Source organism: Pollicipes pollicipes, unplaced genomic scaffold (genome assembly GCF_011947565.3).
Source record: "Pollicipes pollicipes isolate AB1234 unplaced genomic scaffold, Ppol_2.1 Scaffold_6686;HRSCAF=7923_pilon_pilon_pilon, whole genome shotgun sequence".
In the NCBI taxonomy this organism is placed as follows: Eukaryota; Metazoa; Arthropoda; class Thecostraca; order Pollicipedomorpha; family Pollicipedidae; genus Pollicipes; species Pollicipes pollicipes.
The window spans coordinates 34,290,526-34,303,358 of NW_023596921.1; the positions used below are offsets into that span (position 1 = coordinate 34,290,526).

Sequence of the window (12,833 nt, forward strand, 5' to 3'; positions counted from 1 at the left end):
TGTTGGACAATGTGTCGTGCGATAAGTGTTCACCAATTATTCATCTGTCGAAGCTCGATTGACAGACTTCTCTTGCGCTCGCAAAAGGTGTTTGAATTCCAAAGGTTTAAACCAAATTGATAATGAAAACGTTTTGCAGTTTAGACCCCAATCGAAGAACTGCATGAGGCTCAGCCCAGACGCTTTCAAGGCCTCCCCCACTACTCTAACCGATACATCACCTACCGTCTCCAGACTCCTCACACTCGCCCGGGAGTGGAGTAACTGCGGGCGCTGCCGCGGCGAGGGATGGAGGGGAGGGGGGGGGGGGGGTCGGCCGGGGCGCGGCTGCGACTGACCGGGGCCGCAGCTGGCGGGTCACCAGCGGCCGACACACCCACGTGACGCGGCCGATTTTAATTGTCACGCGCCGCCGCATCGCGGACGACGGCTCTCCCACGCCTGGGCCGCGGCCCATGGCCGTTACGACCGGACTGACCGCGTTCCTGGTCTGGGCCATTGTTGGCAGCGTTTGGCGGCGGCGTGCAGAAGTGAGTGAATTAGTAGAGAGCGCATCGGCCCACACGAACGCAGCAGATGGCATTCGTGATGTGGGTAGGTGCTGGACGCGGTTTGGTAATGGCGCTAACGCACGCTGAGCTGGGGCTGGAGCCGACCTGACCGGACCGGGACTGATCGGGACGCTTTTGGTTGTGGACCTGACCCGGTCCATAACCAAAAGCGAGTGTGACACCCCTGACAGCCGTCTGTGGTGGGAATCGAGCCCGAGGTCTCCCGATGCGAATGACCTCCGACGCTGGTGATCACTGATCTTTTCCGCCGTCACGCATCGATGATAATGCCCGTGTGTGAGAACAGAGCGGATGACCAGGCCAACCCGCTCACTAATCACGGAGCAGGGACCACAGAAATAACCCCAGATTTCGGCAGAGGATTTCCCGAGAGATGAGACCCCTCGAAATAAATCAAGATGCCAGAAATAGTAGGGTGGTCCCAGCAGCTTTTCGCAGAACCCGTCACACCAGTAATGACGGCATCGTCACATCACGCGTCCCGTTCGGGCCGGAGGATCACCTGCCGGCCGGGACGCATTTATTTTTATCCCGGTCACGAGGGGAAGAGGTCAGGGCAGCATATCACCAGCATGATTGTCAGAGGCAGCATCATCACTGACGAATTACGTACGACGAACATTGGCGACAACACTGCGCGTCGCACAGTCACACTACAGCTTAATAGAGGCGATTTTCCCCGTGCACGTACGCAGGCGCATTCATGGCCACAGTTATGGCGTGCCACTGATCGAATGACCTACATGCAACATCAGCTTCCGCAGCTCAATCATCGTGCGAGCCATGAGCGGAGCATGACGCGAGACGCGGCCGTGACACCAGGATGCGACAGCGAATGTCGCATTCGTGCGCGGAAGCGAATGCGGCAGGATGTGCGGCAGGATGTGCAGCAGGATGTGCGGCAGCGTGTGTAGCCACGTGTGCGGCAGTATGTGCGGCGTGCGTGCAGTAGCGAATGCGGCGGTGCGTGTGCCGCAGTACGTGCCACAGCACATGCGGAAGCATGCACGGAAACACAGGCAGCAGCATGCGCGGCAGTATGCCACAACGTGTAAAGGCATGCAGCAGTATGCTCAGCAGCAGGACACCATGCAGCGCGATGCATCCTGGTGGCGCGTTGCGTTCCAGGTCCAACCGTGGGGACCGTTGGGGCTCCCCACCACCCCCAGCCGGCCTCAGGACGGCAGAGCGGCCCCCGCCGAGACCGTACCTGAGTGGGGCGGCCGGAGCGCCGGGATCAGGGTGCGCCCGCCCACTGAAAGCGGCGACAGATGGCGGGGTGAGTGGACAGCCCGAGGCGACGACAACACGGGTGCGCACACGGACGAGAGCAGGCGGACGGGCGTGCGTTCTGCTCGCGGCCGGCTGGCGGCGCGAGCGCAGGCGGTGGCAAACCAGTCAGGCGACGAGGCTTAACACGGACTGCTGGGGCAGACCAGTCGCAGTGGCCGGCGGGTCTGACCCAGCAGCGGCAAGGTCTCAGTCTCGGCCGGCGAGTGCCGCGGAAAGGCCAGAAGACTCTCTCTATGTGCGCTCGAACATTTTGGCCAGAAGTTGGCAGACAGTGCGTGCCAGAAGTTGGCTGAGAAGTTCACATAAAGCTGCGTTAGTGGGCAGCATATGAGGACCTGGGTTCAACGCCCCGTGCCAGAGGACACACGATTTAAAGAAATGGCAGACCGCACAACGAGAGGCATTACGGCGCCTCAATGGGGCTGCATTTTCGCCGGCTGAGCCTGTGGGCCTACACAAATGAGCTGCCACTAGCTACCATGCTCGGAGCACCCCAGACACTGCCATTAGCCACGGCGTCCACACTTACCGGCCTTCTCGGGACCTGGCCGCGGGAGGAGTGGCCGGTTCAATCAGTGCGGGCATGGGAGCGAGCACGCGCACAATGCGTCGCCTGATGGCGCCCTCTCCCACGGACAGCGAGGTGATCAGCGGGGCTCCGGGGCGGGGGAAAGTGCAGTTTACACTCACTTCGCCTAGCCGTCACCACATGATGAGGCATCCTACGGTCTGGCGGGAGCCTCCGCTCCGCGATGACGAGTGGGTCATGTTTGCCCGCCCTGGCATGTGTGTGTGTGTGTGTGTCCGTGTAGGTGGGGGAGGGGAGGGGTGAGCGTCATAAGTGCCACGTGTTTGCGTAGGTGAGTGCCAGTTTACGTGCACGTGTCCCCTCAATATGGGCACAATTGAACAAAGTGTCCGCCACTGCTGGCCACAAGGCCTGGGATACCGCCAGGGCCGCGACCCCATTGTGCGTGGGCGGCAGTGTTTGGACCAAACACTCCGCTCCATTGGCGCGAAAGAGCATGAACAAGTCAAGGGCGGCAGAACGCGTGCCTGGGCCCATCAAACACCGCAGATTACTCCCACGCGCGCCGCAGTGCGCTTGACATCCAATGCATTCCAGAGCCAATAGCGCCTGAATTACTTACGAAACGCCGGCGCCTATTTACCACCAGCACTCGGAGCGCCCGGAGGTCGAGAAGTTTCACCTCGCCAGCACGCGCTCGTGGTCAGCAGGGCAACAGCAGGCATCACTCACCGAGCGAGGGTATGGACCCGGAGCGGGCCGGGCGGGGCGCTTTCGAGGACGAGTCGGCCGAGTTCATGGAGCCGTGCGACCTGGCCGAGGTCGACGAGGCCGAGCTGACCTCGCTCAAGGTCGGCGACACCGAGCGGGAGCCGGCCGGCCGTAGGCCTGCAGGCGGCCGGTGCGGTCACCAGACGAGTACGGACACACCCCGGGCACGGACACGACCTGGACACGACCCGAGGACGGACAAGACCCGAGGACGGACACGACCCGGACACGCCCCGGGCACGGACACAATCCGGACACGACACGGACACGCCCCGAGCACGGACACGCCCCGAGGACGGACACGACACGAACACGCCCCGAGCACGGACACGACCCGAGCATCGACATAACCCGAGCACGGACACGATCCAGGAATGGACACGATCCGGGGAGGGCCCCGTTTCGGGGACAGCCACAGGCTGAGTGCATCCACAACCCGAGGACAGTCGAGGTCCGAGGACGGACACGACCCGGGAAAGGACACGACCTGGACACGACCCGAGGACGGACAAGACCCGAGGACGGACGCAACCCGGGAAAGTCACAAGCCTTGCCCAAAGTCGCACTGTTACAGCTCGCCAACGAACACGGGTAATAAGGGAGGGGGGGGGGGGGGGAGGGACTCAGGATGAGTAAGATAGTCGAGTCCCACGGACAAAACACAACAGGCACGCCCACCTGTCGCGCGCGGGCGACAGCGCGCCTGACGGGCCGGCGGACCTGCTCCTGTTCTGTCCGGCGGCACACTGTTGCGTCCCACGGATGAACACGGAAACGCTGAGCTGTAATTTATCGTCCGGAAGCACCTGTACGAATGGCCACTGCTGGACGGACAACATCGGCACGTGTGCACCCACGCGGCCAGCCACGGGCCGCCTGGCAACGCTCGCTGTCCGATGCACCCGAACTCCGCTCACTTACCCTTTCACGGCTCTAACACTGCACAGGACGCCCCTCACCATGCAGCTGCGCCGCACCACACAGCACCACCCCGGCACCAACACTGCGCTCGGCTGAGTGGCGACCCGCGCACGCGACCCGGGAGCATCGCAGCGTCGCCGCGCCGTTCACGGCCCCCGCGTCCCGCCGCCCGCGTCGTCCTTCCGCCGCTCTGGTTCTCACGTCCGCGGGCGCGCGACGCAGAGGCGCCGAACCGCGCGCGCAGGACCGGTGAAAAGGAAAGCGCGCCGCCGGCTACAGGCACCGGCCGCGGCCGCGGCGTGTGTGTGAGTGTGTGTGCGCCAGCGGCGGGGAGTGAGAGGGTGGGCGGGTGTGTGTTGCCACCGACGCGGACGCCGGGCGGGCGCCGGCGGCGCTGGCGACGGCCGGCGATCGATGGCGGACGGCCGCGTCGGCATCGACCCTCGTGACCCACCATCGACCCCTCCCCTCCCCATCGCGACCGGAAGAAGACTCCGGAGACTGCGGTGCAGACTCCTGGTCAGAAGTCTGGGGTCCGGGCACTGGTGGTAAGCCTCGTGAGCCCAGAGGAGACTGCGAATACTGATGAGGTCCGGAGAGCAGTGGAGGAGTAAACAAATAAGGAAACCAAGGGCGCAATAGTCATTTCGTAACACGACGGTCACGTCCGCACATCCAAAGCAAGTATAGGCAGATATTGGAGACTGACAGTAGTCTACCAGGATTGACAATATACTCGTGGGACTTACTGTAGACCCTTGGGACTAGCGGTGGACTCTTGGGATTCGATGAAGGAAGGTTGTTGAGACCAACGGCATAAAATCGGGACTGACGATGGACTCATGCGACTGGTAGACTTGTGAAGATACCGGTAAATTACTGGGACTGACGATAGACTCATGTGATTGACGGTAGGCTCGTGGGGCTGACGGTAGACTTTTGAAGCTCACGGTAGACTGCTTGGACCGGTAGCAGACTTATAGAGCTGGCGTCAGATTCTTAGGGTTGACTGTAGTACTTTAAGACTAGTGGTACTTGTGGAACTGGTGGTAGACTCCTGCAACTGGCGGTAGACCTATAGAACTAGTAGTTGACTAATGGGACTGGCGGTAGGCCTTGGCATTGGCGGTAAACTCATGGAACTGGCAGTAGACTCATGGGACTGGCGGTAGACTCGTGGGACTGTCGGTAGATCCCCTGAACTAGTGGTAGACTTTCTTATACTGAAGATAGACGTCCGAAACCGGTATACGTGTTTTTGAACGCATGGCGGGCTAACAACGTGCGTGGGCTTGTGTACCTGGATTGGCGGCGAAGGTCGAACGTTTTTTAACAATGTCCAATAGTGAACCCTGGAGATGGGCGACATGATCTCAAGACTGATTCCAGATCATTCAGATCTATGATTGATCCCAGCTGCTAACCGCACGTCTGCATGATCAACATCGAAATATACCGGATGGTGACACTCCTAAATGAAACGGCACGCGACGGAGGCCTGCCAGATCGGTGACATCCAGCGAAACGCTGTAAACAGCCGCTGCTGACGAATGGTTGACCCTGGACTTGAGACGACAGACGACTGCAGAGCGTCGAGCGGCAGCACACTCTGGTGAGTCAACATCAACATCCCAGAAAAGAAAATCCCGATGAGTAATCCCCCCCCCTCATGATCTACGGGCCGCTTCCAGCGGTCGGCTCCCCCAGCCCATGATGAACGACACGGCCTGACCCGCACAGAACGGGTTTCTGGTGACCGGACGCCGCGCACGCTTGCCCGCGCCGCGTCGGCCGTGTCGAACGCAGCAAACGAGGACTCCTTTTCAGGCCGTCAGAAAATCAGGCAGCCCCCGGGGAGAGCCTGATCACGCACGGCCGGCTACCATCGCAACGTGATCGGGCACAGCCGGCTGCCATCGCAATGTGATCGGGTACGGCCAGCTGCCATCGCAACGTGATCGGGCACGGCCAGCTGCCATCGCAATGTGATCGGGCACGGCCAGCTGCCATCGCAATGTGACTGATACTTTACCGAGAGAGCCTGATCGGGCACGGCCGGCAGCCATCCTAATGGGACAGGTGCTTCATCTAGCTCCGTAAGAAGCCATATTTGGGGCCAGGTGGCCAGGCTATCAGGAAAGAGGGCCCATGTTTTATCAGATTTCAAGTTGTTGCTAATGTTTCGTACAAATCTATTACTCGGGCAACTCGATTCATGACGGATTCGTCTCGGAAACTTTTCACTCGTGGTAAAGCCCAGTTCAGTCTGGCTTAACCATCCATTGTCCAACAAGCGCCACAGCGGAGGGCTGGCGGAACGAAAACTCGCTGCTCTCCAATGCGGGACTTCCTAAAAAGCAGACCCAAAACAATCCAGCCGGAGATATTCAAGCTCAACGTTTCGCGGTGAGTATGCTGTTCAGTAGCTACTGCGCTACTTGCTACCTATTTTCGATAACTATTAGGCACTTTACGCTATGTCAGTGAGGGAATTACTAACGCTACCTATTTCGATAACTGTTATAGAGCTATGTCAGTGAGGGAAGTACTAACTAGTGCGGCATTAGGGAGGGCAGCATCCATCTATGAAATCCCAGGGCCCTGCTCGTTCACAAGCTCCACGAATGAATGCTAATGCAATAAACGCGACTGCGTGCTATATTTGCGACGAAAAACAGGATTACGAGAGGTGCGAACATAGTACATTAATACCATAGGTAATACCCACCAATACGAGACAGATTTATTGCCATACGGCTATTCCAAACATATATTTACAATGAGAAGCGTTGGACCATAGATAACCGATATTGGATTACTGGGACCTGGCCGAGACAATAATGCTCAGGCTATTTACATGGCCTCCGCCGCCTAATCTACCCCCCATAGCCCCCATCGTAAATCGATCGGCCCTGCGCCCGTTTGTTCAGCGGCTAACGTTGGGACAACGACGGCATGTCGCCTGTACCGCCAGCTGTCGGAAACAGCGCGTCTCAGTCCCGCCGGCCACCCGAAAGTCATGCGGACGGTAGTGTCGGCACGTTGGGACAACGACGGCATGTCGCCTGTACCGCCAGCTGTCGGAAACAGCGCGTCTCACTCCCGCCGGCCGCCCGAAAGTCATGCGGACGGTAGTGTCGGCACGTTGGGACAACGGCAGCATGTCGCCTGTACCGCCAGCTGTCGGAAACAGCGCGTCTCACTCCCGCCCGCCACCCGAAAGTCATGCGGACGGTAGTGTCGGCGGAGGGGTAGCACTTAAGTGCGGCTGTGTATGATCCGGTTTCCGTGATGACGCATGTGGTGCGGCTTCCGGACGTGGCGCAGTGGGCCTGCAGCAGGATGGTGGAGGGCCCTCGAGTTTACCAGAGTGCGCGCGTCTAGCATGACAAGCGCTGCATTAGACACCTTTCCCGTCGGCCAATTAAGCTAAACTCAACAGCAAACTACCATAGCAGCACGCGACCATCGGCATACTGATGGCTGAGCATTAGCAAGCGCACCGACAGTGTACTAAGTCGCCAATCAGGTACGATTAGGTGACGTATACCGAGTCCAAAGAAGCCGTAGCCGGCATCGCTGAGGGTATGCACGTTAATAATTATTCGCGATTTCATGGAAAAAATGCGGCTGTACTTGAGGGCTAACATAAGACTTTCGGTTTGTTCGACACGTTCGCCCACACTTCGCCCGCTGACCAGCAAACTTCGGCGAGTCCGTAGATTGATTCAAACAGGCCCAGCCGTGACCACCTGAGCGTGACCCGGCAGCCAATCGATGGGTTGCACAATACCGTCTCGGTTGCGCTGCCACTGACCGCCGCCTCGTCATCGATCCGGCCGTCACTGCGTCACGCCCGGCGCCAGCACACAACCCGTCACTGCGCCCCAGCAACCCACCGCGAGCCACGCGCCCGGCGCCGCCGCCACAATCGACGGTAGTCTGAACATTCGCGGCGCGCGGGACGATCCCGGCGCGCGGGGCAAACGCGGCGCGCGGCGCAGCAGGTGGCGCGAACGCGCCGCGGCCGGGCGCAATTAGAAAGCAGTCGTCTCAGGCCGCCGCGTCGTTCTGCAATTAGAGGCCATCAGCACTGACACCGGCCGGGGCGGCGGCCGGGAACGGGGCGCGCCGTTATGGCAGCGGTTCGGGCCGAAAACCGCAGGACAGTGTCACGCGTCATGGATAACCCGTGCCTTATGAAGGCGCGGATGAGCTCCCTAGCGCTCCCTGGAGCAACCGGGGCGAAGATAAAGGAGCGCCCCCCCCCCCCCTGCTTGCCCCGTGCACGTGTCGGCAGGTTGTATGCGCGCTCATTGTGCATTGTGCGTGTCAGGTGGCCCCCTGGTAGGGTCAGCCTCGGGTGCAGCTGTCAGGATCCGAACACGTGCTGTCAGTGGCGACTGGCGGCGTCCGGCCCCTCCCCCTCCCCTCCTGCCGAGATGCGGTTCGACGTTAGGGGCGCGTCGAACAATATGGTCATTTCACGCTCCTGACGGGGTCCGACTGTGTCGTTTCCTTCCCGGCTGGCTAAAGGTTGGGTCTCTTGGAGATGATGTGGATGTGAATCATTATCATGAATCATTATCATGATCATGATTATGGACCAACATGGATTATGAACCGTGATGGATCATGCATTATGGATCATGGAGTATGGATCATGATGGACCATGGATCATGATGAATCGTGAATCATGATGGACCAATGATAATGACGGATCATGGATCATACCGGACCATGGATCGCAGATCATGATGGATCATGGATCATGACGGATTATGGACATCATGGATCATGTATCAGTATGGATTAAGGAGCGACTGAAGTGAATATGCAGTGATTGAAAACGCAGATTTTTGTCTTCTACTTTTGCCAAACCGCGCAACACGACTACGGCAAATCCGTTCGACCCTACGATACAGTGAAGTTTACCACCCTCAAACGCCGTCGCGAAATTGATGCAAATGATGGATCTAAGTACACTTAATTGTCTCCAAATATCCCTTAATTATCAGGGGTTGATTACCGAAGCTCCGGCCTGTGGAGTCCGTTATTACATACATAACATCTACTTTACAGCATGCGATAACCGAACCCAGGCAGTGAACCAACAACGAATGCACTACTGCAAAAGCCTTTTTAAGCAGCATTGATCGGGATCAACAGGACCCAGCCATAGGCAGCATCGCGGCCAGCTGGCGGGTCTCTTCCACTCAAGCAGACGCTCAGGGGAGCAGGCCACGTCAGGCCGCGGGAATCAAACGCCACCCTTCGCCGCCACCACTGGCACTAGCGTGCCCGCCACGTCAGCACCACCGGCACCAGCGTGCCCGTCACGTCCGCAGCACCGGCACCAGCGTGCCAGTCCCGTCCGCACCACCGGCACCAGTGTGCCCGTCACGTCCGCACAACCGACACCAAAACGCCAATCACGTCGGCACCACCGGCACCAGCGCACCCGTCACGTCAGCACCACCGGCACCAGCGCGTCCGTCAGCGGCCAGCCGTGTCGGCAGCAGTCGCTGGTGACGGGAGCCAGCAGACGGTCTCCAGAGCCGCTCCCCGAAGACGCCGCTGGGGGCGCGGCCCGGCCGTCTGGCCGCTCCTAATGAGCTCTGCTGGGTTTGGTCGGGCCTGTCATGGCCCGGCCCGGCCTGGGGTAACAGACACGCGCCCTATGCATGCCGCCGTCCGGTGCGGGCGACAAACAGCGAACCATCGGACACGACGCAAAACCATTGGATACAACGCGGAACTATTCTACGACACCGACGGGATCTCAATGATAGCAAAACGCTTGCAATGACACCAGACTGTGGATGTCGCTACAACTTGTCGGAAAACAATCTCTGTGGACCCTGCGATCATAGGCAACCACGCGGCTAGGACACGATTCCACAGATGAAGACAAATCGTCGGAAACGACGGTGCGGTGAGAGGTGACGCACCCGGCCGCGGCCACATGAACCTAGACCCCAGCGAGCTGACAGGTCCGAACGGAGCCAGTGCCAGGCACCTCGCCGAGGTCCCCGGATGTCACGCAGCTCCGAGGACGCCCCGCTGAACAGGTCACAGTGGCGGCACGGCAGGCGGCATCGACCACCTTCTACCCCCCCCCCCCCTCCCAGGTTCATCCTGAAGAGGGGGGGGGGGGGCGCTGCGATGTCGTCAGTTGAGTATCGCCGACCCATCCAGCGCGTACCAATGCGGGGTGTCGCAATGAAACAGCTGGAAGGTGATAGACATGCAATGTCTGCAGCCATGCAGTATACACCCAGAGTTCAACACGGGAAAATGCAGACAGCTTGGCGTCGCACACTTCGCACCCAAGCCTTTGGGGAACCAGTGATATCTCAAAGGCTAATGACCCATTTCTGACCGCAGTGGAACAACTGCTTCAGCGCAAGGCCCAAACGGTAGCCAGCCGCGGGGCTCGTGACGCCCGGGGAGGACGTGTCCTCATCGCCCATCCCCAGGCCCAGACCGCCGGCGGGGTGCATCGGTGACGTCATGGTTCGGGCGGGGCCGTACGGTACCGCCGCGACCCACAACCAGCCCCATCCGCCGGCCAGCGGCCGTGGGAGAAATGCCGACGGTTTTCCGACGGAGCTCGGCGGTCGTTACATCTAACGCGGCGCGAGCTGCACGAGACGGGGTCCCGGCCAGCCCGTTCGTCGGCCGTTATGGAGATTCGTCGGCCACTCAGCCTGTCACGAAGGCTTTGTAGTCGAGTGTATGTGGGAGAGAATGGGCCACAGGTTTTCACTCACGCCTTGCCGGGGTACACGGCATTCGTTCCGCTTTGATGCTTTTCACCAAAGCAGGAGAATCGCAGGAGGCTTTCGAAAAGCGTCGGGGCGTCCCGTCGCCTATTTTAACGTGCATAAGCCACCCGAGTTCTTCAACCTGGTTGCTTTAGTTCAGAGTGCAGGGCAAAGGTCGCGCCGCCACGGCGTACTTACAAAATACGCTTGGAACATCCATATTTTACACGGCGCGAAATGACCACAGCAGCCGAACCGCCGTTAAAAATCCAAATCGTCATCAGCCATGTGTTAAGACATGTCCTGTGCGCAGATAATTTAGGTCATTGGCGACGTAATGAAAAGAATACCCGAAAAACGCACGCCGTGCAGCAGATCTTTTCCAAACGCGCCAGAGATGACCGCTGTGTGAGGTTCACTCCTGCCTTCGGAGCACACCGTGCCATTCTGAGTATACATGGGCCCGTCAATAGCCACAATTTACCGCAGCCCTGACCAAAACACCAAAATCACTTGGAACATCTGAACACACGCATACGGATCGAGACTGACCAAACAGAAGACGCCCTGCTTACGCTGAACGGATGGAACAAATGCAGCACCCACAGCGACACAGCTCCAGGCCGCACGAACACACAGAGGCCCACAGGAAGCGGGCAACAGCCCTGAGCAGCACGCTGGACTAGGACTGGCACCACGCAACACCACAGTCGATAAGACGGGAAAAGACGACACAGTGAAGTGATGCCCGGCTGCCGCTGAACTCCCAGCGGCGAGCGAGACGTAAGCGACATAGGAGATTCGGCCGCTGTTTGATTACCGCCGCGGAGCATGGAGACAGGGACAGACCACAGCGCGCGCGCGGGAGACCTCAAGGGTCGGCGCGGGCGAGGCACTTACTTGTCCTGCTGCCTGTCAGCGTGTGTGTGGAGCCCGTTCTGGAGTTCCGTCCACTGTGAACACACAGAGCACGAAAAAGGTCAGACGACGGGCCGGGTGGCGGGTCAGGGCGCAGGCCAATCACGGTCAGGTCACGGGTCGGGGAGCGCTCACGGGCTGGAGCTGGGGTTCTGTTGCAGATCGGGTCACAGGACGGTCAACACGGCAGGCCATTCATGACGCTCCACGACGGGCTACAGATGCGGGGACAGATTGCGGGGACAGAGTGCCGTACAGTGCGGCTCAAAGGGCAGGTCACCGCACAGATCACAGGCCGGGATACAGGACAGGTGAGAGATCAGACAGATCATTTCACCGGGCCGGTCACAGGTTGGTGTCAAGGCAGTGATTCCGAAATCGCATGCGAACCACTCCAGCAAAATAACCTACGATCTGGTCGCGTGACCGGAGACCGGTCGGGGGCTGTAACGCCAGCCCCGCCGTGACAACGTTCAATCAGCAGCGATAGGCATCGGGCCGTAAGTCACAAGAAAATGAGAGCCGGCTAGGATTTTAAATACCGACGCCTACGTATGGGGAAAGTTTTGGAGAGCCACAGCCAGCGGGACGTGAAGTTTTCGGTGGCATTTCTCGCAAAAACATGCAGCCGAACAAACGCCTTGCTAATGGCACACAGATTACGGGGATTTACACTAATGCCGCTAATTTAATCCGAAGAACAAATTAAGGCAAATCACGACAAGTTACAATGTGGGTCAAACTGCACGAGGCGGGAGAAAACCATTTAGTCGACACTACGGCCCCGGGAAAGCTGGACCAACGAACGAACAGTAGAGCGATTACCCTTTTATCGCGTCCAAACGCTATCTCCTGCACTCATTTCGCTGGCCGGCAGACAGGCGTGTCCAGTTGTGACACAATCGGTGCATCTCTTTCAGCAGTTCACGAGGAGCGATGGGAAGGTGGATGAGGAAAGTGGGAGACACGGAAGTTATCACCCGCTCGCGGCGATGTTAGACAGGATGTTGTTGCTCCCACCATGAGATCGCAAACCACGCGCCGGCCGCGGACGACCGTTG

The 12,833-nt window shown here is 59.2% G+C and overlaps 1 protein-coding gene across 1 annotated transcript in view; it reads right to left on the bottom strand.

The window, feature by feature from the left end:
- Nucleotides 1–12,833, bottom strand: part of LOC119108218 (serine/arginine repetitive matrix protein 1) — a 61,137-nt gene that overhangs the window by 23,014 nt on the left and 25,290 nt on the right. Inside the window, exons 8-10 of the mRNA XM_037231801.1 lie at nt 11,755–11,807; nt 3,127–3,282; nt 2,395–2,409 (exon numbers count right to left, since the gene is read on the bottom strand). Of these exons, the coding sequence (XP_037087696.1) occupies nt 2,395–2,409; nt 3,127–3,282; nt 11,755–11,807 (224 nt within the window). The remainder of the gene's footprint in view (nt 1–2,394; nt 2,410–3,126; nt 3,283–11,754; nt 11,808–12,833) is intronic.